We start from the raw sequence: 25,852 nt of genomic DNA, 5'->3' as shown, positions 1-25,852 counted from the left end.
AGTGTGCCGGAAGCGGATGCAGTGACTCCGGCTCTTCCCGGTTGTGTGTTGATGTCTGTAGAGGAGGAGGAGAAGAAGAAGACGAGTGGATTAACACCTGAGCTGCTCCTCAGAGTTGTTGTGTGTCTGTCCTAATTGACCTGCCTCAGGTAAACGATTCGCAGGTTGTTGGTTCACGGCTCTCAGATGAGTTTCCTGTAATAAGAGCGGAGTAGGAAGAGAAAGAAGGACCCCCTCTCGTAAAGTCAGCCTGTGTGAGTGCTTCGCTGCTGTGCTAGCTAGCTGCGAGTGCTAACGTCAACAAAAATCATGCTACGTACACATGTGTGAGCCGACGCTGCGACGTTGTCACGAATAAACGTGTGATGCGGTGTTTCCGGTGTTGTCCGGAATCCAGCGGCGTAAACGGCGAAGTTTATTACCTGACAGCTGCTGAGTCATTAGCTAGCTAAGTTGACCGGCTAGCTAACTATTGTTGTGTCCAAACAGAAGCTGTTAGCCGTTGGAGTAGCTCACGTCGACCTTTCCGTCTTCTCCATAAACACCCATCGAGGTGACGTGTTGTATATTTCCCTACACGAGTCACCAACGGAAACGTAGCAACGTGCTGTAACAGTTGGAGAACACGTTAGCCCCTAAGTTAAAGCTAAGTCACGAGTCGTCAGGACATTGTTGTCACTGGTGTTCGGAGTGTGTTCGCTCCGCCACCGAGTTCATCTCGTACTTTCTCTTTCTCTCTCCAGGAATAAGCTGCGACCTCTGGGTCAGTCCATGGGAAGAATCTAACAATGTTCAGCTTTGAGGGAGATTTCAAGACAAGACCCAATGTGTCACTCGGAGGAGCCAGTAAAAAGGTAGGTGTCGTTTGACCTGTCAGGGAGGAGATGGAGGGGAAGGTGTCCGCTCCATCCCAGTTCCTCACGTTGATGATAAAGCATTGATGATAAAGTCTGTTTATAATGTTACTGATAAGGTCTCTTTGTTTTGTTTTTTCCAGGAGGAGAAAGCATCTCTGCTTCACCGCACCCAAGAGGAAAGAAGAAAAAGAGAGGTAATCTAACACCCAGTTCACGCACCCAAATAAGTCCTGACATCAGATCGCTCCGACCCCATCTGGAGGTGGTCTGAGATGTATATGGCCACATTATTTAGGCTGTGTGAAGGCAAACCTGCCCCGGGCCTCAATTAACAGACCGCCTACTCAGCTGACTTTGTTTGTGGCAATCGATTGACACTACTTAAATTTGTTTCTTAAAATCTTTCTTCATAGTAGATCTTCACGCAGCTTCATTGATTCATTCAGTCCCTCATGACTTTTCTCGCCGTTCTCTTTCTCTAATGCTCGTTCGCGCCAACACACACTCAAACATTGTCACACACATCTGTAAACTCAGACTGGGTAAACACAACATCATTTTGTCTTTGTAAACACAAATGTCGTACGTGATTTTTTTGGGATATAGAGCAGAGAAGTTCGATCTGATCACAACCCTGGTCGGGTTAAGTCTCTTTGTCACTGTATGGGTTTGTTTGTGCGCTCATTGAAAGATCCATTGTGTGTCTGGGGAAGAATTACCACAATTATGTTGCACTACTTTGCAAGAGAAAATGCATATAACCCATAAGAGTGAAAGAGTCTGGTAATTTCATCAGGTCTAAGTTCTGTTCTTTAATCTGTTAGGATGAAAGAAGACGTCTGAAGAATGCTATCATCATTCAGTCCTACATACGTGGATACCAGGACTTGAAACGCCAGGTAAGTCTGCAAGACGCCCTTTTAAGTTTTCATATCACTTTCCTGTTTTTCTTGAGTCAAAAACCACGTTTTCAAATTGAGTAAAAGTAGGTGTAGGAGCCATGAATATATTCACTGAGGAATTCATTGTTGTAATATGTTAAGGTTTATTACGGTGTGGTTTCTTTATTGACTATATGACTGTGATTGATAAAGGTGCGTCAGTAAAACCCTATAACATGCAGGTGGCTTATGAATGGAGCTAACTGTGTGATGGTTTTGCAGACATAACAAGTGTCTGTTTATGTGTTAATAAAGTTAATGGTCTCCATGTTTTGATTTCACTGCACATGTATACTTTTCATAACAAGTCTGCTTAAACAGAGTTGTTGCAATATTTCACCGGTGTTCTTTTTCTGCCAGTATGCCATCCAGAGGGCCAGGTTTGATGAGTGTGTCAGTAAGACGCATGCAGGTGGTGTTCAGCATGTCTTGGACGGTCCTGGTCTTTGCCTCCTATCAAGACAACTCATATTTTTTTACAGACAGAGGGTGGATGCACATCGATTGGTGAGGATGCAAAATGTGTTTAATTCTTAAGTGATTGTTGCACGGATGCATTTATACTGTAGCTAGAGGCCAACATGCATACCATACAAATTTGTCTCCGTTTGTCTGTTTCTAAAGATATGGTTATGCCAGAATCTGGTGAAACACAACAGTCAGTTTGTGAAGCTGTTGGCGGGGCCACAGAAGCAGACATGTACGTTTCAGATCAAGACGATCTTAGGCTTCTGCTGCAGGTAATGTCCTTAAAAACTCATTATGAATTTATATTTTAAGCTGCATAAAGACACAGCAAGCTGTTTGGAACTTATTAGTAATCCTCACTGTGTTACTCATGCCTCTTTTCGTCTCCCAGACTCCTGCAGAACTGCAAGGACGACAGTTTAAATGTGGCGGTTCCCATGCGGATGCTAGAAATATTTTCTTCAGAGAGAACCTATCTTCCTGCTATTCCAGATCCTAACTATGTAGCTTCATTACTCGAGCAGATTTTGCACTATATGGTACAGAAAGGTAAGTTAACAGAGGAATTCACTGGCTTAGTATTAAATGAGTGTATTTAGATGCCTTGATATTACAGGTGTATATTTAATACTTAAGTTTGTTGTCAATTTTTTGGGAGGATGCAAAATGTCACTATTGCAGACACTTATCTTATTCCACTGTTTGCTACCACACAGACAGAAATAAACAAACACTTTAAAGCCTACTGTACCTGTCAAACACGGGCGGGTGTATGGCGATGTTAAATTTGTGGTGGTATCATTTGATCTGAAGTGTTTAAACACTTAATCTGTACGTGGGCAGTTCCCGCTCTAACTGGCGCCTGGTCAAGTACATCTCATTGTATTTACAATTTCCCAGAAGTATGACTCATTTTCAACAGTACTGTTCAAGATTATTCACACTTGTCAACATAATACATTTTGTTTGATTGTTGGCACTATGTCGGCTGCAGAGAGAGCCCGTCCTAGAGCCTAATTAGACAGGAAAACTAGCTAGCTGCTCTTTTACAGCTAAAACTACGAAAGTTAGGAGAGTAGTCTTTTTTTGTCGATGCGCGTTTCTCCTTTTCCCACTCTGTGTATTTAATACTTCAGCTGCCTCTATTTTTAAAGTTGAATTACACTGAGAAAAGTTCAGACAATTGACTTAATAATCTTCCTTCAATTCTGGACTGATTACTGCAAACACAAACATTTACTACTTTTTATATTGAAGTAAAATATGCTGTAGTGTGTACGTGGTAGATGTTTATTGAAGTCATCTGGATGCCTAACCCTTCTTTTTGAATCTTATACCCGTTTGTGTCTTTTGTTTAGGATACTACCGGTCGCTGTACATTCTTGTGAATCACAGGCTCCCTTCCAGTCTGGAGTACAGCGACTCTCCCTCTATCCCTCTCGCAAGCACATTGTTGGAGCACATCCTCAAACCCCTGCACTTTACCTACTCCTCCTGCACAATAGGCGCAAGGTACGGTATCAGTGTGAAATCTGGGCTGTTACAACAAGTAGTGGATGGAGTTTGGTGCTTGGATATGAGTGAAATTTAACTCAGAGTGGCAAGACAGGACCATGAAGAGCAGTGGCTTCAGAGAAAGCATGACATTATATGGTCAGAAAAAGGACTCAGTGAATTCTAAAAATAATTTTGTAAATTCTTCTTGGAGTGGGTCCACAAAGTTATTGGTTATTGCCCAAATGTAAAAAGATTGATAACGTAAACCGCTCGTGGTGACTTTTGTCTGATGGTAAAATTACTCAGCATGATTCTTGGACTAACAAACAACAACTGTGATAGATGATGACCGTTTTGTTGGAGTTTCTTACATCCTTACTTTGTAGCATGACTTTTTTGGAGAAGGTGAGTCTCCCATATTAACAACAAATTAAATTATCACAAATAAGTCTTCACCCTGTATGTTCATCTGTTGAGACACTTATAAAGTTAGTGCTTTCTGCAGACCACCCAAGTAGCTGCTTTTTAGGCGAAGAGAAATATAACCTAATGTTTGCAGGAAGGAAAAGTGTTTGCCCCTAGTGAATTCTTTTGGAATCATCCATTAAACTGATCGGACAAACCACAGCAGTTTTTTGTCCCCTCCAGTCAGTGGTGAAGCAGTAATTGCTTCAGAGACCAATTTACAACAAGCCATAAAATACCCCCAGACTTGCTCGCTCGCCAGAGTGCATAATATCAGGTTGTTTGCCCTCCGTTTGAGACATTCTTAATAACACACAACAAGAGGACTCCTTTTCTTCTTTGAAGAAAAGCAAGGCGGGAGTGAGAGAAACTTGTGTACACACCGACTCCAACAGCTAATTATCTGACTTGACTCACCAGATGTGTGTGACTGAGCCACACAAAGCCGCTCTGTTTGGCGAGACAACACCGAAGTACTCACCAAGCAGAAAGAGCAGGGTGATGTTAGAACACCCCCCCTCCTGCTCGCTAGTTTCTCCTTGAACATACTGCATTTTGTTCATATCAGTATTCATCTAATGTGTTAACTGGTCCAATGCCCGCCTGTCTAATTTTTTTCGCTTCTCTGTGGCCTTGTAGGCAGTTTGTATTTTCAGCCTTTACTAAGGAGTTCATCTCGGCACCGTTTACCGAGCAGATCTTTCACTTCTTTATCCCGGCGCTATCGGATCTCCGTCTCTCATTCCCGTTCGAGGCCTTCCTGAGCTCCCTCCAGGCCACCATCGCCTCCTCCTCAGCAAGACAGAGCCAGGCACCGTGGATATTTTACTTTGTCCTCTCTGCAGGGGAGAACTGCTTAGGTAGGTGCACACACACTCCACTGTTGGTACTGTACACTCCTTGTATCATTATATATATTATATACAGTATTGCAGTGTGTTCATATGAAATAAATATGACTCATTTAAGGCATAAACTCAGTGTGAGACTGATTTATAGAGGTAAAGATAGGATTATTATGTACAGTAATAAAGATGGGTGTGTGTTGGCAGCTTCTCTATCAGAGGAGGGTCTCCACCTGTACCTCCGGGCCCTGCAGACGCTGCTGCCGCTGCTGCCTGTGTCGGAGGGCAGCACCAGGCCTGAGGTGAGCAGCGACTCGGAGGACGAGGATAACGCTGGCATCCATTCATCATCAATGCAGGTATGATGCATTTTCTTATTGGATATCAACTAGAATGTGCACAGGCCTAAAAAGAATGATGGTCTTTAAAGAAGTTATGCTTTCGTATTTTCACAAATATGGAATAAGAATTGATTAACCATATGATAAAATTAAACATGCTTTGACTCGACTCTTTAAACTTGGCTAATTCCTGTCATCATTCCAGTCTTTCTACTTACACCTGTTTCCTTCTCTTTCAGGATGACAGTCGGATATCTGTGCAGTTGATCACTGAAGAGTGCGTCCACAAGCTGGACACCAAGCATCAGACCAACGCTCTGCTGAACCTGGTGTGGAGGGATTCGGCCAGCGAGGAGGTTTTCACAATGATGGCGTCCATCTGTCACACACTAATGGTGCAGCATCGCCTCATGGTGCCAAAAGTCAGGTAAGAATACAAAAATCCTGTTGATTATTTTTAAAACAGCTCAGACACACTTTGCTTTTTCATGCATACAACAATGTATATTCATCAGATCATAACAAAGGTGAACCAGGCAGTGAAAAAAACCTGATGTGAAAGTAAATTTAAAGCCTTTTTCTTTTTTATTTGATATCATAACATTTTATACATCTTGTTGAGATCAGCTTTGCTTTCAGCGGGCTTGTTTACACACCTACCTGATTGAGTGGAAAACTGTGTCTTTATGTGTTTCTGCGCTGTAAGCAGTAATGTAAATAACGGTGAAATGCGGCAGGCAGTTATCTGTGGTCCGCACCCACTGGCATTTACAACCGGCAGAGGAAGCAGGGATGTCAGGGAAGCTGTCACTCTTGGATGGGGGCAATTACCCCTTCTCAGGTTGATTACATTAGGGCCAGGATGTCAGAGGTGGCGTGGGGCGGTGGGGCGGATGGTGCATTGACTGACGGGAGGTGATCCAGACTGAGCTTCATGCATGGTCAACCTGCTCTAGTTAATTATTAGTGGAGCCCGTTGCTGCCAGTTGATTTGTATGTGTGGGCGGGGATGTGTATGTATAAAGATTCATACCATGTTAGCAACTGTGTTTTACTACATATCTGTTCAGCTTACCTCAACATGAATACATGCATATAGGGACAAGTGATAAAACAGGACACACACACAGAGCTGGAGTCTGATGGTCAGCGAGTAATTTTGTGCCGTAGACTTGAGAATTTAGACGAACTTCAGTTTATCCCCGCGTACCCCCCCGCCCCATCGTTTCCTTTAATTTTTTACGGCTTCCTCCTTCCTTTCGCTTTTACCATAAATCCTGCCCTTCGTCTTCCATCATTATTGGATATCTGTACAAAATAATTAGCTCACTGAGAAAGATTAATCACTGCAAAAGTGGACGGGATAGCTTTACAAGAGGCTAAGGGGAGCAAATTGCATCCCGGCCTTGATTTACTGCACTTACAGCAAAAAAAAAAAAAAAGTGGGGCTGGCCAGTTGTCCAGTCGGCCCGGCAAGCTGTCTTTTTTAATAAATATGTAAAATCTCTCATATAACTGCTCTCTGCCTTTTTTTTCAGAGGACATCGAAAAAGCTGTAAAATAATTTGGGGCAAAAATTTAGTGTTAATTGTTTTTACAAATTGTTCTCAGCCCAGGTTTGTTCTAGTGGCCGTGTGGTAATTTGACTTTAATTGTTTAGACTTGGATATTTGGTGTAATTTCACTTTGATGGTTTGGTTTCACCCGGTGTAGCACCCTGTCGCTAACGGAGCTCGCTGTGATAAAAGTGAGCACAGATGAGCTTTGGTCCTTCATTTACTTTTGAAGACTTGCTGTGATTTTTCCGTGTGTGTTGGCCATGAGATAATGATGTTGATGTTGTTTATACAAGAAAAACACGTTTTTATTCAGGCAGAAAATCAGTTCAGTCATCATGGTATCAAATCTGACCCGAGCACGCCTGTTTTTTCTGCTGAACAGAGATTCTTTCATTACTGCGAAATGAAATGATCCAGGCATGATTCATCTAGCTGCTTTTCACACACACACACACACAAGCACACGCACACACACGCGCCACCCCTTTTGATGTCTTGACTTTGTTTATTAGTGGTTCATTCCATGATTGAAATGGGGGTTTGGGTTCTCTCAGGCCGTAAATCAGCATGTCAGCTGGCATTTAGTGCTTTGTTTCCCATTTCAATCAAACACCCGCATCACTTGTTATGAGCCCACTGCACTACTCCCTGCTTCTCTCCTGAGCCTTGTTGCACTGACAGATGGCGTGCGCTCGGCTCAAACCATTTTTCAAGCCGCACCGAGGGCCGTGTGACACTCTGCTCCTCATTTCCATTTTGGAATTTTTTGAATGGGTTTTTGTAGATTGAATGCTGGGATGGGAATTTGAGCGTTGACATTGAGATGAGAAAGTTCAGGAAATGCAGAATTCCCTTTTCCCTGCTCTTTCCTACTTTTCCTCTGTTGACCTCTACTCCTCTCCTCCACTATGAATACATGACACTGCCCTATTAAAGGCAAGCATCCTTATAGGTGTCAGTACTGTCACCCTTCAGACAAGGGCCTATTATATGCAGGGGCTACTTTATTTTGCCTTTTAGCTTACTTACCACATTATTGTCACCTGTACTTACCCTCTGTGTGAAAAGCCATGCAATTTAGGAGTATACACAAACACACACACACTTGAACAAAGAGCATCTTCGCACCTTGGTGCCACAGCCCGTTGAGTGCAACGCGACTATAGCGAGGTATGTGGGGCCTCCTCAGTGTTATCATGTAATTCACTGTGAGTGTGGAAGCATGCTGGCGCTGCGGGGTCACAGCGAGGAGCAGGCTTCCCCTCCTCCTCCGTCCTCCATTGTCTTGCTCCCCTGGCCATTAAGTTAAATGGGCCTCCAGCAGGAAGCCAGAGGGCTGTTTATGACCCGAGCTGGGCACCCTCGCCAGCAACTAGTTTACTAATGGAAGGTGCCTCGCCTAAATAAAGCTTAATGGCTCATTTAATCTCTTTTCGGCCCTCACAAGGTATAAAAGGGGAGAGAAAGGCCAAGAAAATTCTATGAGGAAAATGTTGGATAACGGTGTCATTTATTTTTTTCCCCTCCTTTAACTTGTGTCCTCTGGTTAACGGGGCAAAGTTAACAATCAGAGCATAGCAGACATATTGGCGGAAAGTCATTTTACTGTTCTTCACACTGATTGTGTCATCTGATTGAAATAGTTCTTTAACACATTCTGCTTTCATCTCTCTAATGTGTCTCATCTCCCTGTTTGTTCTCTGCAGACTTCTGTACAGTTTAGCTTTCAACGCACGTTTCCTGAGGCATCTCTGGTACCTGATCACCTCCATGACAAATAAAATGATCACTGGGTGAGCTAATGCTGTTTTGATTATTGGAAAAAAAAAGAAGATACTTATGAATGCAGCATATTTATGCTTGCATCTATACTTTGTGCCTGGTACTTAGTCCCGTCCTCTCTGTGTTTCCCCTCAGCTCCACGGTGCCACTGCTACAGCTGATCTCACGAGGTTCTCCCATGTCATTCGAGGACTCGAACCGCATCATTCCCCTCTTCTATCTCTTCAGCTCCCTCTTCAGCCACTCGCTTATCTCTGTGCATGATAGCGAGTTTTTCGGGCATGAATTGGAAGGTAATAAACACAAAAATGGCCTCATGTCTCTTATAAGTGCCATATGTTATATGTACTTTCAAAGCTTTCTTGGACTAATTGTCTGTGGTTTCTGTGATCTTATATGTCCGATGTCGACTAGGGTGGTCCACTAATTACAGACTCTTAAAAGACTGAAAGGCCAAAGCAATGCATAAGTAATTTGTAATTAGAATTCTAAAAAATAATTAGTAGTATTTAGCAGTATTTATTACTCATAAAAATACGCTGCAGACAAGTATTTTCCCAGTCAACCTTTCTCTTGCATCTTGTTTCTACCCCCAGAAGGAGATAATGGCAGACTCTTCAATGTCATCAAAATTATATATATTTAATAATGACTTTGAGCCAAATTTACCCTGAAATCATTTGCAATGTCTTCACAATGGACAATAATGAGTGATAAACAAACTCTATTCAGGAAACACCTCATCCTGGACCTGTTTATTGTTTGGACACGTTTGCTTTTCTTTGCAATATAATGTCTCATTATTGACCGTTGCTTTCATCGGTTGAATTTTGTCTTGCCGCCATGGGAATGTGAAAATCAATATCTGTAAAAGACAGTGAAAACATTCTCCTTCTCAACAGTTCAGACGCAGTCCTCCATGATGCCCTTCACACTGACGGAGCTGGTCACTTTGTCTCGCTGTCTGAGAGATGCATGTCTGGGAATCATCAAGCTGGCCTACCCTGAGACCAAAACGGAGCACAGAGAGGAGTACATGGTGGCCTTCCGCAGCGTGGGCGTCAAGACCAACTCTGAGGTTCAGCAGCGTATCCTGGCCGAACAGAAACGCTGGGTGCAGCTCTTCAAGGTAGGGTATATAAAATTACTCACATGTTACAGCTTAATGTGTTTTATTCATATATGTCAAATGATATCACATCTGGCATTTAACTACATTTATTTTCTTCACTCAAATCCTGATGTGAATGCAGAAATCGTAAATATGTTGCTCGAACTCTTCGCCTATCGTCCTCTTGCTCTCTTTGTTGTGTCTCTCACTCTCACTGTTGACTTTAAATAGAGCGCAGGAGATAAAGTGAAGGGTGTCGAGAAACTGCTCTGCCACTCTGTGTACGTCCGTGTTTACACTCTCTCACATGTTGTACACACAGACTCTGTCACACAACAAACATGCGAAGCATCTTGAAAAAATCACCTCAAAGTAACTAACCAGCTAACCAGTGTGTTGTTAATTTATGTCAATTTCAGACACTAAGCAGTACTGACATTAAATTGTATTTTTCTTAATAAAACGACATAGTGAAAAATTATTCCAGAACTGTGTCAAGAAACAAATGGTGGCTTTAGAATTGGACTGTTGTAAATCTATTACACCTGTAGCATAGACCATTGCTCATGTGTTATCATTGCTATTGGCAGCTCATTCATCTTGTCTGTCAGTGATGGTGTCACCTCTGAATGGATTTCATCGTGGAGGAGAATTTTAAATCAAACTCCTCTTTGCTCGGAGCGTAAACCGTGATCTGCGGCACATTAACATGAGGCTTAATAGTTGTGTAGCCTGTCTGTGCGGTCAAGCAGAGTGGCCTAATGCTTCCCTGTGTTGGATGGAAATCGAGCATGTGTGCATGAGCAGGCAAAGACAAGGTGGAGCGCTGCCATGGAGGTCATCCATTGGTTATTTACCCAGAGGAAATGAGGCAGAAGACAGCATTAACTTCATTCTCCTCGGCTCTTTTTCTCATTCCACATCCCGCGTTTCATTTCTCCTTTCTCCTCTCCTCTCCTCCATTCTCTGTCAAGGAAACGGTAATTAAGCGACTCTGTTCTTGGCTGTTAGTCTTTGACAGAAGGATTTAAAAGTGAACACTGGTGTTTGTGTGAAAAGGTGGCTAATACGCAAAGAGCATGTCAGTATTTTTCATAAAAGATCTGCTCAAAGGCCTCTTGTCAGCTAAAACGACCCATTAAAGAAGTGAGAAGCAGGGGAAATGCATTTTCCAAATTGAACGGTGGGATTTACAGTCCGTTTAACGCTGCTGACCCCTAACACACTAATGTTTGGTTCGTGTCATCAGCCGTCCCTCCCCATCTTTTATCACCTCCATTGTCGAGCTATCTATTTAATTGAAAGAAGTTAATTGAATGAAAATGATCAACTAAGCTTGTATTAATATTGCTAATGGAACTTTCTTCTTGGCCATGTTTGGAGAACGATGTCACGCCGGAGTTTGGGAAAGGCCCATTAAGGCTTGCACTTAACCCGATGGGCTAATTAAGGAATGCTTATTCATTCCCAGAGTCAGGGGGTAGGCCTCCTCCAAACCCATCGCCACGCGTCTTTTACAGCATTTTGCACTTGCCATTATTGCGGACTCCAGTTGCCTCCCAGTGATTGGCCGAGATTGATTGTCACTCTATGAAAATGGCGTGCTTTGGAAAAGAAAACTTCGATTGAAATAATCTAGCTGGGGGATTATATGGAAATTGAGTGGCTGTAACTGTTATGGCAGAGCAGACGTAATGAATTGTCGTGCATTGGCACTCATGAGGTTATATGGTGGGTGTCACAGCAACAGTAGACCCGTTCAGTCCAAATAAGACTGAAATCTTTACATTTGCAAAGTAAATGTATTACTATAAAATCTTCGGTCTCAATCCTGGACTTCTGACTGAAATCCTAATTCTGAAAAATTTATATTTATCATCAACTGTACCCAGCAGACAGGGCTTATGAATAAAACAGATTCTGTTGGCAGTCGCCTGAAATTGCTCTGTGAACGTTACAAAGTGACATCGGGGTGAAATATTGTTGTAACCATGAACCTTCTGCAGGCGAGGCGAGAGCCACGCTTCTACATGCAGCACTGTGAACCGCTGCTGCGGCTGCTGTGTCTTTTGAATTCTCTGTCCAGTGGCTGATGTCAGCAGACCTCGCTAGTAATTAACAGGGCTGGACATTGAGGGACGGAGCAGGTCGTTTTTCTTTTATACTCCCCATAAATGGCGCACTAATGGCTGAAGTCTCAAATTGCTTTTTTTTCTCTAAGACAAGGCACCTGTTTGTCAATCTTGTGTTCTCTCCTCTGAAATGTACTTGAATCATACGGTTTGTTGTCCAACAACGAGTTTGATTTAGCGCAGCAACAATTGACGGAGTTCGAGGTGCTAATGTGTGTATGGCTGTGCTGTGTGTTTGATCTACTACACAGGTCATCACTAACTTGGTGAAGATGGTGAAAGCTCGCGACATTAGACGACCTTTCTGTCCCGCAGGTCATTGGCTTTCGTCGGAGGTCAACATCCGTGCTGATAAGGTACTTTGCTGTCGTCACACCTGTTTGGATTTAACCAGGCAGATCATTGTTGCATGTGGCCGTGAACAGCAGCGATGCTCACATGTGTGTAATTATTAGCTCTCAGTTTTGTTAAAGTAATAATAATAATTGGCACTGAATATCAAACATATTTCATAGAGAAACCGAACTAATAAAATCATGATGGTATCAGAATGGTGCCAAACAACGTTAACATGCAAAACCAATACAAATTACAACTGTGAAGCCCCTGCTGACTGAGAAACTTAAGCTTATAAAAGTGTGATTGCAATAGTTATTTGAAAGAAATCTAATTGCTCATTGAAGTTCCTGTGTGAGTATGTTCATGATATGTAAACTGAGGCCCCTACCTATATTCCCAGGTTGGTTTGACAAGTTGAACTGACCGGTCTTTTGCACCTCCAGGTCACACAGCTGTACGTCCCCTCTGCAAGACACGTGTGGAGAACGAGACGGATGGGTCGCATCGGGCCACTCCAGTCAACACTCGATGGTACTGTCATCTGTGTTAATGTTTTTATTTGTCACGAAACATTAAGAGCGGTACATGTTAGTGTGTCTCCTTATGCCATGAAAACATTAACCCTTACAGTGATCCTGCCCTGTAGTTGTCTTTGAATAGCCTGTTAATGTTATTTCTCCTCAGCCCGAACAACTAGACTCTCAGCTTGTTATTCACTTTGCTGTACTTAATGCACAGCACTGAGCGGCTCCACTGGCAATGGGTGGAAATTTAGAGTTGTATAATGCTTGTGTCAGCTTGACACATTGCCCAGAAAATCATCCTAATTGCTGTCCAAAGTCACCTTCTCTGTTTGCTGCTCTTATTCTATAGAGCTGTGCATTGAAATGCATGAAGAAAAACAAGGAATCATCTCACTAGTTTCTCTATATACTGGGGGGGGATGAAGGTGCAGGACTAGGAAATATATAATAGATTCCCCCCCCTTACAAGTGATAGTTTACCTTTTTTTTAGCTTGGAACAAATGCTTCTTAGTGTAAAGTCTTCTTTCATTTCACAGGGACAGAGTAAAACCTCGGAAAAAGTCATTAACCTTCTCTGTTTTCAACAAAGATATATCGCCACATTTTCTCTTAATTCACTCAATTAGGCACTCAGAGGAAAGCACAGTGATGCAGACAGGGCTTCATCTGGCTCACCCGGGTTTCTGTGAAGTATGGTGTGAAAACAAGCTGATAACAATGTGTGTATGATCTACCTAATGCCACTCAGAGGCTGCATGGGATAAATTCAATTAGTGTGAAAGTACCTGATGAACTCAGCCACATCTGGTCCATGTGTTTGTCTGGCCTTTTCTCATTTCCTTAAATGGACAGGCCCGAGGCTGATGAACGAGCAACATATTGACCACTCCGCGGCCATATTTCTCCTCAAAGATGGAAACCTGATGGCAAAATGCAGATCAGATTGACTAATTGAGCAGAATAATTGAGCTGCGGTGGACGCAAAGTGAGGAGGGTGAAGAGCAGTTTAGCTATTGTGGCATTTTCTTCGTGGGCTAAACGACCTAAACCCCGAGTTTAATACAAAACAAACATCAGCTTAATGGATTGAGCCCAACATGTGGACGTGCAGCTCACAGTTGGGTTAATTAAAAGGGTGAAGGATAGCAAATGTCTTTAATGGCAGTGCTGTAAGCTGTGCACTAGGTCTTAACTACTCAACTAAGCACCGTGAATGGTAATGATACTGTCAGATGAGTGTTATACACAGAGGAGCGCTGGATGTTGGGAATTACAAGCTAAACTTAAAACTAATCAAGACTGTGAATTGAACAGATTCAGTCCTGTAGAAGACAAAATAATTGTTCTCCTTTTTATCATTAGTTTATCGTCCAGTTATTTAATGATTAACTTTGATATATTTGAGAAGCATGTAACCTTTATTTTCACAGTTTGTGCAGAAAGTTTAACAATCATCTAATTCAAGCTGACAATTGCAAAAAAAAGATGATCTGCAATTCAGCATTGATAGAGGACAGTGACGGGAACTGAAGATTGACTTGGAAATATCATCGACCTAAATGCATGGATAGTCTTTTAAAAATGTTCTAAGTACAAAGTTATAGTGCAGTGGAATTGGAGTAGCTACAAGGGTTTGGATGCCAGCTATAAAAAGACACTTTGATTGGATCTCTCAGTTCTGGATAAAAGGGTTGAGAACAAATACTTAAAACATGTTTTCAAAAATCTCATATAAACTCAACTGCCATCAGGATTTGTGGGATCATTCCCAAAGAGGTGTAAGTAAAAAAGATCAGAGACGGGAGTTATTAATTGATAGATCCAGCAAAATGCAGTTTATAGTAAAACTAGCCAGAATTTACATTTTGGATTTAAATTACAGTTTCAGGTTGAAAATATCAGCAGAGAATGACTGATTGTCCAGAAACCAGAAAAGTTAACATGTTCATTTTCTTACTCATCAAACCACTCAGTGACATCTTGTCACCCATTGCTGGGGACTTTAATTTCTCACCCGTCCTTGTATTGTGTGTTTATCTGTCTTTCTGCAGTCGGCTTGGAGCCCGCGCAGCTGTCTGTGTCCGAAGAGAGACACCTGGCCATCCTCACGGAGCTCCCGTTCGTGGTTCCCTTCGAGGAGCGAGTCAAGGTGCTGCACCATTGTCCCGACACAAAAAATAAACATTTTGTGTGCAATATTAGAACAGAACTGTGCTTTTGCTTTGTGTATAATGTTGCTGTAAATTATACGCTGATGTTTATTATTATATTGTTAAATTATATTCTATTATATTTAACATCATGTTTTTGAAGGGAAAAATTCGAGTTTAGTGATGTGGTACATTTTTTCCATCCAAAGCCAAGTTCATGTTAATACATTTTGTATGTTGAGTTGAAACTACACACGGCTGTGTCAGTGTAATAGGATCAATTCTCACAGGAATAAACAATCTGCTTTTTTTTGGCATTTAATATAATTTCCTTCCTCCTTTCTGTGACTTTTCACCCTGAAAAAATTTAAATATAGGGTGATAAAGATTAAGTGATAGAATGCAGTTAAAACCTATTGTTGAACATTTAAACCTTTTCACTGACCCTGCCGCCGGGTTTACGTCTTTTTAGATCTTCCAGAGGTTAATCTATGCCGACAAACGGGACGTTCAGGGTGACGGGCCATTCCCTGATGGTATCAATGTCACCATCAGACGCAACTACATCTATGAAGACGCCTACGATAAACTCTCTCCAGAAAACGGTAGGGCTGGCATCGCTGCGGTTTGAATAAAAGCACTATTTTACGCCTGCATTATTATGTTGTGTTTAACGCATGAGGCCTATGTACTTAATCATCGCATTGTCTGGAAAATGTGCCGTAGTTGTTGTATTAGGTCCCTCATTCATTTTCAATGTGACAAGTACAAGAGGAGAGGAAGTGCGGTGCTGTAAATGTTTGACGCTGTCACTGAAACTCTTGTTATGGTCTATAAAAGCTTAATATTGAGGATCGAGGGTCCAGTTTGCATTAAAGATGAAGGTTCGCTCTCTCCTTGTGCTGAATTTCGGTAAAGCGTAATTGTGGTTCTGATTATTATAATGGATCACATAAAAAGCAGAATCAATTATTTTAAGTCACCTCTTTTGTGTTTGAATTTGAAAGGGCACTTCAGTGGGGCCACTCTGATTAAAAAGAGTAGTATGAGACCTGGGCTGAAGACATGATCTATATCATTTATGTGTCTATAAGTTATAGCCACCTTGATTTATCACTGTACATTAATTATTCTGAAAGATGACCTCTTATAGAATTTGATTTGAATATTCTAAGGTCAAAAAATTGCTTTCTTGCTAAATATGTTTGTAAGGGCAGACAACAATGCGCTACGGTAGATTTAAGGAGCATTTTTAAGCTTTGTCTTTGTTTACAGGACAAATAAGGTCATTCTTGACAAGTTTACTTATTGGTAATCTTGATAATCTATAATTTCAAAGCTAATGGAGCGCATACTTGTTTTTGCATTCGTCTGGTTTTTCTTCAGTATTCGTCTGCTGCTTTAACAATTACTGCTTTGAAAATTGAAAGATGAAAGTTTGAAGTCATTGTATGGCGTCCAAATCTCTAGCGCTTTGTACGTGTAGCAGAAAGAAAAAGCCCCAAAACATCGGCCGGTGTCTAAAATCCCTCCCTTGTTCGCTCACTCATTCCACTATACACTCAACAGCTTTACTCTATAGTGAGCAGTAAATTGTGATTACGGATATTAATTAATCTTTGTCGTTTTATATAATAACTAATCATCAGTAATTTTCACATCTGAGAAATGCTGAGACTTCATTGTGTGATTGTTCGCAGAAATTATTCATAACATAAAAATCCTCTTGTGGTGTCAATTGGTTACATTTATTAACTGAAAATATGGCCAAAATTTACTGTAACCATGAATATTATTGTAAATCCTTTTTCTTTAAACCTCCTCTGGTCTGTTAGAACCGGACCTGAAGAAAAGGGTCAGAGTCCATCTCCTGAATGCTCACGGTCTGGATGAGGCGGGCATCGACGGTGGCGGCATCTTCCGGGAGTTCCTCAACGAACTCCTCAAGTCGGGCTTCAATCCAAACCAAGGTTTCTTCAAGACGACCAACGACAGCCTGCTGTATCCCAGCCCCACCGCTGAGATGCTGACGGGAGTCTCCTTCACGCGACACTACTACTTCTTGGGCAGGATTCTCGGAAAGGTGAGATATTTAAGTAAAATCTAGTAAAAATAATAGTGATGTGAGATATTTCCATGCCCTCACATAAAATGCAAAGTAACATAACATGGCCCTTAAAACAAGGAGGGATAATGGAAGATAATAAAGCTCTTCACATAAAGAGAATTGTAATATGAAATCACAGATGGCCTTAAGTTAATGACCAATACGTCAATTAATAACAGTCATAGTCGGTGTCAAAGCTTCCCTCGCTGTTGATGTAAATTCAGAGGTTGTTTCTGTGTTTGCTCTGGAAACTGACAGCGTTTAAGAGAAATTGCCGTCATTTGTTTCATAAAAAGATTTTAGGGTTGGGGTGACAACTTGATCCTCGCACTCCTGCAAGCCGTAGTTTTCTTAATTGGTTTTATGCGTAATCTGTTGACAGCGTTGTTTTCCCTGTCCCGTCCTTCTTCCGATGGCACTATTTATTAGAGCCTAATGTTTCTAAATCATCCTTAATGCATGTGGTAGTGATTGTTTATCAAGATGCCTTCCTCGTAGGGGTGGGGGGGGGGCTATCATCTCAACCTGGAGAAGAATTACCTCATGACAAGCGGTCGCCTCTCAATTAGGGCTTCCATTAGCCGATGATTCCTACCTCTTGTTTGTGTAGTGATTGCATTTGGCCGGCACTAAATCAGTAGGCCCACACAGACAGGACATAAATAAGCGTTCAAAGCATGTGGTAATAGCATTTTGATCTGTTTTACAGTCCAGAACATCCAGGTCTCTTCTCTCTTGCTGAGCCCGAGATGGTTCAGTCCACTTCTTCTCTGTGCTCTATGCAAGTGAGAAATGATCAATCAGCAGCTCCCAGCGCTCCGCCCCCCCACCCCCTCAATATTGTGCTCTCCATAGCTAATGGTTCAGGCAATTAGGTGGGGGGAAATTAATTTGAATTTGACTTTCAATTAACCCTATCTTAAGTTCCTCTTTCTCCATAAAAATGGACGTTTGAGTGGCCATTTGAGGGGCGTATTGATATTTGTTTAGTGCCGTTACTGCCTGGGTAAAAGGCACTCGTTTATATAGATTGGGATTGCATCACTGCTGCCGCAATGTGCACAGTGCACGTTGCGGCTCAAAGGACACAGGAGATTAATACTGTTAATTAATGTCCAAGGCGTGCCATTGTTGTGGAGGTGATGTATTACAGGCAGGAGTGGCTTGTCTAGGGTACTCACTGAAATGGGATTGAACATCAGAATAGAGGCCAGTCATCATCCTTCTTCCTCACTTGTCCACCCCGCTGGCAAGCTGAAAGATTTAAGCCACAAATGGGGAAACATGAAAACAGGTTCCTTTTGCTTTTGGGCCTCAAACCTTTCAGCCTAGAGATCAAAAAAGTTAATTTAATTGCGATGGGAGTGTTTACTGATGTCAATTTGTCAAATTCCCATTTCTCATTATGTAATATGACCCATGGGAGGTCCCTGTTGTGCTTCATTCATCTCTCATTGGAGCAAAACCTCCAACCTCATCAGCAGTGGCCTTACCACTCTGTAAACTATCAGGGGTGAAGAAAGTTTCATCCTCCTCCCTTCTTCAACACCACACTCCTACACAGTCTCTCCTCACTAATCTTCAGCAACTGACGGTTTAGAGGTGTGTGAGGTTGGCCCCTCTGATTGATAGAGATGTGTTTGAAAGGCATTATAATTTTATTGATTCTTAATGCTGTAAATTAAGGAATTTATTTGGCAGCTAACAGAATGCACCTGCAATGTTGCTGGCATTTATTCCACCTGATGGCGCCGCGATCTGTATTAATTGCGTTGCCACTGCACTCACTTATATTAAAAGGCCTGGGCCATAATAATTAATTCTTTCCAGCCCAAGTCATTTTGGCACAATTTCTGGCAATAAACACTCATAAATAAAGTAAGTGGCATTGAAAAAATAAGGCTACAGGTTTTTCCATATACTTATTGCTGCCTCTTCCCGGCACAAGTGTTATTGATAGGTTTCAAGGGGCCACGCAGCCCATATGGTCTGAAACGAGCTCCGGCCACGAGAGAAATACTAAGTGGATTATTTTGCATAAAAAATAGACAATGTTTGAAGTTGTGCAATTAACCTGTGTTTAGAAAATAGCCGTGATTTATGTGTGTGTGTGTGTTTAAGATGCATGCATTATGGAAATCCCCTAGATTTATAATCCATTTAGCTGATGCGGTCAGGGTTTTTAGTGCGATCATTTATAAAGACCTGTATATTTTAATGCCTCCTACAGGCTCTTTTTCGGACTATTCCAGTACATTAGCTTTGGGTTTTATGAGTCACCTGCCCGGCTGTGGTTCTTAATGGCACTTTAGGTCAAGGTGAGAATTGGCATTTATAAAGTTTGAGGTGGGTGAAACAGAAGCCTGTGTGCTTGAGATAGATTGTGTTCCGTGTTTTGCTCTATGTCACCGTGATGTGACCAGATTTACTGTCTTATCACTTGATATCTTGATCACTTTCTTTGATATAAGAGCAGAAGGCCAATCTAATGTTGCGTAATGTCCGTTGTAATCAGATTTTGTTGTATATGTACCTACTACTTAATGCAGGTCCAGTGGGTAATCTTATCTAATCATCATGTTTTATTCAGTGACACCCAAGTAATAAACAGTTCCTGTTCAGAGCATTTCCTCATTTATACCAGCTGACTGATGTCTGTAGGTGAATTTGTCAGGATGTCCCTTTTCTTGCTGTTGTCCTCCCATTGACATCCATTTCTCACCCACAGGCGCTGTACGAGAACATGCTGGTGGAGTTGCCCTTTGCCAGTTTCTTCCTTTCCAAACTTCTGGGAACCAGTGCAGATGTGGACATCCACCACCTGGCCTCGCTGGACCCAGAGATGTACCGCAACCTTCTCTTCCTCAAGAGCTACGAGGGTGACGTGGAGGAGCTGGGCCTCAACTTCACCGTGGTCAACAATGATCTGGGAGAGGCTCAGGTGAACAGGGATGGGCTCAGGGTGGGATGGAGTATGTTCATTCATCCACATGTTTATTTTTTTTCCATCTCTCTATCCTGGTCAGTAAGTCTCATTCAGCCATCTTTCCTTCCTCATGTTTGATTCCTCTCGTGTGGCGTTAATAATTCATTTCCTCCATGATGTACCACTTTTCAGCTCTGGAAGAGATAAAGCACGTTGCCACTGTTGCCCTAAGCTCCGCTGCAGTGCAGGGAACACAGCGGCTCTGTTGACCATTCCACCTGCCTTTCCCCCAGAAATTATCTCAGAACACGCCTGACAGAAGCAACTAGATGCTCTTAAGCACGTCCCCTCCAATGCTCAAGGCTGCGGATACGAGCGGCCGTCATCACACTGAATCACCTGGGCCCAGACCTGCACTCTGCCCAGACCCCCTGTTTGCTCAGGGCCTTAACGCGTCTTATTAGCTCTTCTCAAACAACACCTGAAATGGCAGAGTCACAATGTAGCCTTCCTGGTCGCAAATAGGGCATCACAAACACGATAGGGAAAACAATTTGTGAAAGATTAGGCACACACCCGGGAGCAGTCTGCCCTGCATTTGCCCTCGTGAGATAGCCAAAGTAAGCAAGATAACGACAGTAATTCTCTTACATTAGCACATAATCAGAATCCACCGTGGGGGAGAAAAAAAAGCAGAAAATGATCACTCGTCAGTGCAGCCTCACGCGGTTACGCAGCGATTAGGGGATGGACAAAATAAAAGCGGATACTGTGGATTATAATACAATCTGGTTGCAATTGAACGCCTTTGTTTACTTATCAATCAGTTTTTGTTGAGACTGCGTCAGAGAGCTTCTGATTCATGTCTATTATCTTTTTTGACTAGTTTGTGTTGTTGTTAAACAAACATCCTGTTGAGTGTCAGTCAGTTTTTTTCGGCGTGTGACTACTGTTGTTCATGTTTGGTGTGTGTTAGGATGAATTCAGGGAAAACTTGGGAATCTCACCTTGTTTGTGTGCCTGGCTTGAGTTTTTTCTTTAGCCCCAAGTAATTTAAGTTAAATTATCTGTTGTTTAAAATCTTTTTTGAAAGGAACTAAAGCTGTCAAATAAATGTAATGGAGTATAAATACAATAATTCTCTCTGAAATGTATCAAAGTGGAAGTATGAAGTAACATAAAGTAGAAGTACTTACAAATAAATATTTTAGATTTACAATATGTGATTCATTGTGTAGTGTAAACTGTCCAGCCTGCCGAAGTGGAGTCATCATATATCTTATGCGGTGCCTGGATGAATTGGATGTTCTTCTCTTAACTAGGGAACAAAATAGGCTTGTTTATTTTATTAATCAGTTTATTAATACAATAACAAGCAACTAGGGGCAGAATATTGAAATCTACATGGGATAAACTCAGCGCCCCCCCCTCATAGTGCAGCTGATGCCCCTGGAGTCTACCTCCAGTTGAGATATCTCCCAGGGCTTTTCGCCATGTCACATTACATAATGATGCTATGTTTAGCCTCTGTATGCTGCTTATTGATGCTTTTAAATCCTAATGAAAAATCATGTTAGATTTACTCTATTATATTTATATTTTTCCGCATTGAACCTTTTTTTTTATTTGATGGAGGAAAGGGGAGAGTGAGAGGGAAAGACATGCAGCAAAGGGCCAGGTTGGAACCAAACCTGCACCCACTGCAGAGGACTCGCATGGGATGCCCACAGATTTACACTTTTTGTCGTTGGGTTTATCAGTGGTGGTCAAAATGTTTAAAAAACAGTGTAGTGAAGATGGTACCTAAAGTCACTGAATCCCTGTTTTTAAAATGAAGTCGTTAAATATTTACGACACAAGATCACATTCACCAAACGGAACTGCGGCGGAAAAAGATGAACATTAAATTTTGTCCCACCGTGGCTGTTATGATGTCATCACACACTCGGCTTTATGAAGAGAGATAAGCACATCCTATCAAGTGCTAACTGCTCTAAAGCTAATGAAAAGAGAACCTGGGGCCAAATTGTATTGGACCAGATGTTCATTGGACGTGCTATATTTAGAACCACTGCCATGCACTTAAACTCACACGTGCACACACACACACACACACACACACACACACACACACACACACACACACACACACACACTGAGTCTCACCTTTAATCAGAGTGCTGTTGGAAAATATTTAATTACCTTTCTGTGATTGAATTAAATCCACCTGGCACAATTAAAGCACTTACATTGTTTGTTGGTCATCTGGCAGGAGAGGCAGGCTCAGTGATCTGCATAATGAAATATGCATATGGCTGCCTGACAGTAATATTACTCAGAAACAGAAGGAATGATACATCTCCTATAAACATGAAATATTTTTAACTAAAACTAAATCTGTTTTGGATCCAGGTGGTTGAACTGAAGCTGGGAGGCAAAGACATTCCTGTGACCACAGCCAACCGGATCGCTTACATCCATTTGGTCGCTGACTACAGACTGAACAAGCAGATCCGGCCTCACTGCCTCGCCTTCAGACAGGGCCTGGCCAATGTGGTCAACCTGGAGTGGCTGCGTATGTTTGACCAGCAGGAGATCCAGGTAATCCGCACATGAACAAATAAAACTGCTGATTAACACAGAGCACAATCATGGGTCACAAAAACGTATGTATGTACTCATGCTTTTTAACAGGTGCTGGTATCTGGGGCTCACGTGCCAATTTGTCTAGATGACCTGAAAAAGTTCACAAACTACTCAGGTACGAGCGAATTACATTTTTTACGCTCCGCTTGTGTGAGGTGCTTTCAAGATACAATACTTATGAATGTGGGTTATACAATATAATTGTGTCGATCATCATCTCCTTCAGGCGGGTACTCGCCCACTCACCCTGTCATCACGATCTTCTGGGAGGTGGTCGACGGCTTCACAGACGACGAAAAGCGCAAGCTGCTCAGGTTTGTCACCAGCTGCTCCAGACCTCCTCTGCTGGGCTTCAAGGTGAGGCTTTACCAGACTCGAACTTCCACTCCATCTTACTCAAATCTGCAGACTGTGTACTCCCTGTATTATCGCCAAGTATACCAAGCCCTACAGAAGGGAGTGTTCCCTCTTAATGGGCTTGTAATGAAAATACCTCGTCTGATAACAGCCCTCAAAATGATCATTTTCCAATTAGGCGGCGATAAGAGCGAGCCAGTGCGGTGAAGCCTTATCTCCACGTCCACTGTTGTTTTATAGTTCATGACCTTCCTGTGTGTGTGTGTGTGTGTGTGTGTGTGTGTGGGTGTGGGTGTGGGCTTGGTCAGAGATCTTGACTAGACAAATATTACCATTCAGAACTCGGTAGCAGGTTGAACCTTTGAACTTTTGCCCTCTGTGTGACACAGCAGCGATTCCCTGCTAAATGAAAACATGTAATGCTTCTAAACATTGTTTCAGCCTTTACTGCTTCCCTCCTCTTTCTGAAATGATTTCCTCGCTTATTGGAAACCATTTGACTTTCTTACTGACTTGATTTGTGGGACACTTAAGTAGTTTGAGATAGGGGGAGAAAAAAGCAGAAAGTGTTGCTCGGGACCATTAAAGTGTTTTTATGCGTCTTACTTCATCTTAACCAGAAGCTGTAATTATCATATGATTGGTTTTATGACTGTCATTAGTTAAGAAAATCTAAATGCGTGCGACAGCAGAGCGAGGGAACAAAACTCTTCCTCAAATCCCTTCGCAGTCCCTCCTCTTGAGGGTTTAATAGTTGCCTTCCCTCCACATTTAATCAATTTGACTTTGGCCGGCGTGTGGATGCTTCCTCCTCCCACCCATCTCTTCTCCAGGGCCGGAAAGGGGCAGTAATTCGTAGGGGGAGCGGCCCCTGACCCGGCCCTCAGCCTGAGCCAGCTAAGCCTTAATTAGCTGTCGTGAAACGGCCCAGGATTCATTATAGGAGAAATAGCTCTGTCAGGAGAAGCCATTTAAAAAAGATGATTGAAACTCTCTTTTTTTTCCAGAATGATAGCCGCGGTAATGACACTTTCTCAATAAGCAACGATAGTTTAATACGGTAATTGTCAGAAAAATGGGGTCATTACGGCTAAGCCCCCAAAGAGCCATTTAATCGGGCGAGTATGGCCGCTGAGCCGTATTCGCTAACTTTAAATAGCGGGATGAAATCAGGGTGGAGGCTAATTCTGCGGCCCGGCTTGTGATGGAAACGCTCAGTGTCACAGTCTGCAGATGAGGTGGCCTCATCATACGGAGGCTTGATTTAAAAAATGCCAGATAGACAACATGAAATGACCATTCCTCCAGCGTCTCATCCAAGGGTCAAGCCGTGGGCCGGGTTCCCGCTCGGTGCCTTTCAAGCACTAATCTGATTTCCCAAATTTATCCTTTCTCTGTATTAGCTTAGCGCTTAATGTCTCTCTTTTAACATTTATCCCCTTGTGGAATTTGACATTTATTGCTTAATTGGGATTGCTTTGGACATGGTGATCAGCGCTGCCTCGATTTCCCCTCTGTCTTTAAACACCTCATGATGAGCAAAGTCTCTTGAGTTTTAATCTGCAACCGCTGCCAATTTGTCATGTGCTAACAAAGTATGTACGCACACAGGAGCTCTACCCGGCCTTCTGCATCCACCACGGCGGCACAGACCTGGAGCGCCTGCCCACGGCCAGCACCTGCATGAACCTGCTCAAGCTGCCGGAGTTCTGCGACGAGCACCTGATGAAGAACAAGCTGCTGTACGCCATCGAGTCGTCTGCCGGGTTCGAGCTGAGCTGAGGGGGGGCGGCGGCTTCTCCGACCCTGCATCCATGGACTCTGTGTCGTAGTAATGGGAAGAAAAAGGCTTGGGACGGAGAGAAAGAAGCGAGAACAGGGAAAGAAAATGATGCACTGACCTGCCTGATTTACTGTGTGTTTGTGTGTGTGTGTGTGTGTGTGTGCCAAGTGAAAGGGTGGGGGGGATGATCACCCACAGACTGAAAGGAAAGGGATGAAGCGCGGTAGGAAGCCTTTTTTTTTTTTTTTTAAATCCTCGTTGCTTTTAAGAAATTTAAATGTTTAATCGCTCGTCAGAACACTTCAGTGATACGGTCGAGTTTTGCAGGAAATATAATGCGCCGAAATAAAATCAAGAAACCAACGGTAGCAGCTGCTCTCTTGTGTAATCTAACATGAACGGACAGTTATTTTTCACCAAAGATTAAGTGGCATCATATTAAATAAAATAAAATAAAAAGGCAATATAAGAACAGAAGGGCAGACTGGAGGACGCTGAAGCCACCTTGTGATGAGCCAAGGGCTGCGGAGGAGCTTTTGTGTACAGCCATCATTTATTTTCACATAGAGGTCATCAAAGCGTCAGTTTCTGTGATTTCTCATATGATTATTATGACCAGTAGTAACTATCGTGTCCGATAACCATGCACACGCCATCAGTGGAAATAACTCGTACTGCTGGACTAACTGGGGGGGAGGGGAGGGGGGGGAGTGTTATATGATGACGGATTTGTGAATATGTACATGTTTACAACGACTCTTGTATTATTCATTTATTCAGTATTTGTACAGGTTGGTTTTTCTTTTCCTTTTGTGTGTGAATGGAGGCTTCGTGTTTTCACACATGCTCGCTAAAGGTGAACAATCTCCTCCCTGGTCGGTGCCTGAGAGTTTGCTCTTAGGGAGCAAACCTGCAGCGTCACGTCGATAAGACTCACAACTGATCAGTGTACTAACCGGGTGAAGAAAAACAAAAACAAGAGTGTATGGAAATGAATAAACCCACTTTTTTCTTTTTTGCA

The 25,852-nt window shown here is 42.5% G+C and overlaps 1 protein-coding gene across 1 annotated transcript; it reads left to right on the top strand.

The window, feature by feature from the left end:
• ube3c (ubiquitin protein ligase E3C) lies at positions 1 to 25,852 on the top strand. Its single transcript, XM_035142491.2, has 24 exons — positions 1 to 149; positions 744 to 854; positions 998 to 1,051; positions 1,682 to 1,756; positions 2,159 to 2,305; positions 2,423 to 2,538; positions 2,658 to 2,815; positions 3,625 to 3,778; positions 4,868 to 5,088; positions 5,281 to 5,432; positions 5,654 to 5,841; positions 8,680 to 8,766; positions 8,891 to 9,048; positions 9,658 to 9,884; positions 12,250 to 12,354; positions 12,781 to 12,868; positions 14,914 to 15,011; positions 15,485 to 15,617; positions 16,848 to 17,095; positions 19,848 to 20,060; positions 22,458 to 22,646; positions 22,740 to 22,806; positions 22,918 to 23,048; positions 24,660 to 25,852. The coding sequence occupies exons 2-24, from the start codon at positions 789 to 791 to the stop codon at positions 24,828 to 24,830; spliced, it is 3,246 nt and encodes a 1,081-aa protein (XP_034998382.1). The 5' UTR covers positions 1 to 149; positions 744 to 788; the 3' UTR covers positions 24,831 to 25,852.

This window comes from Hippoglossus stenolepis, chromosome 19 (genome assembly GCF_022539355.2).
Source record: "Hippoglossus stenolepis isolate QCI-W04-F060 chromosome 19, HSTE1.2, whole genome shotgun sequence".
In the NCBI taxonomy this organism is placed as follows: domain Eukaryota; kingdom Metazoa; phylum Chordata; class Actinopteri; order Pleuronectiformes; family Pleuronectidae; genus Hippoglossus; species Hippoglossus stenolepis.
Note: the sequence above shows the minus strand (reverse complement) of the source record. Positions and strands in the feature narration are given on the sequence as shown.

Bases quoted from the DNA above. Each gene is read 5' to 3' on its own strand.
- ube3c (XM_035142491.2), top strand. From the start codon at position 789: ATGTTCAGCTTTGAGGGAGATTTCAAGACAAGACCCAATGTGTCACTC. The intron at 5,089-5,280 runs GTAGGTGCACAC...GTGTGTTGGCAG, and splicing joins TGCAGGGGAGAACTGCTTAG to CTTCTCTATCAGAGGAGGGT. The intron at 9,885-12,249 runs GTAGGGTATATA...TCTACTACACAG, and splicing joins GCTGGGTGCAGCTCTTCAAG to GTCATCACTAACTTGGTGAA.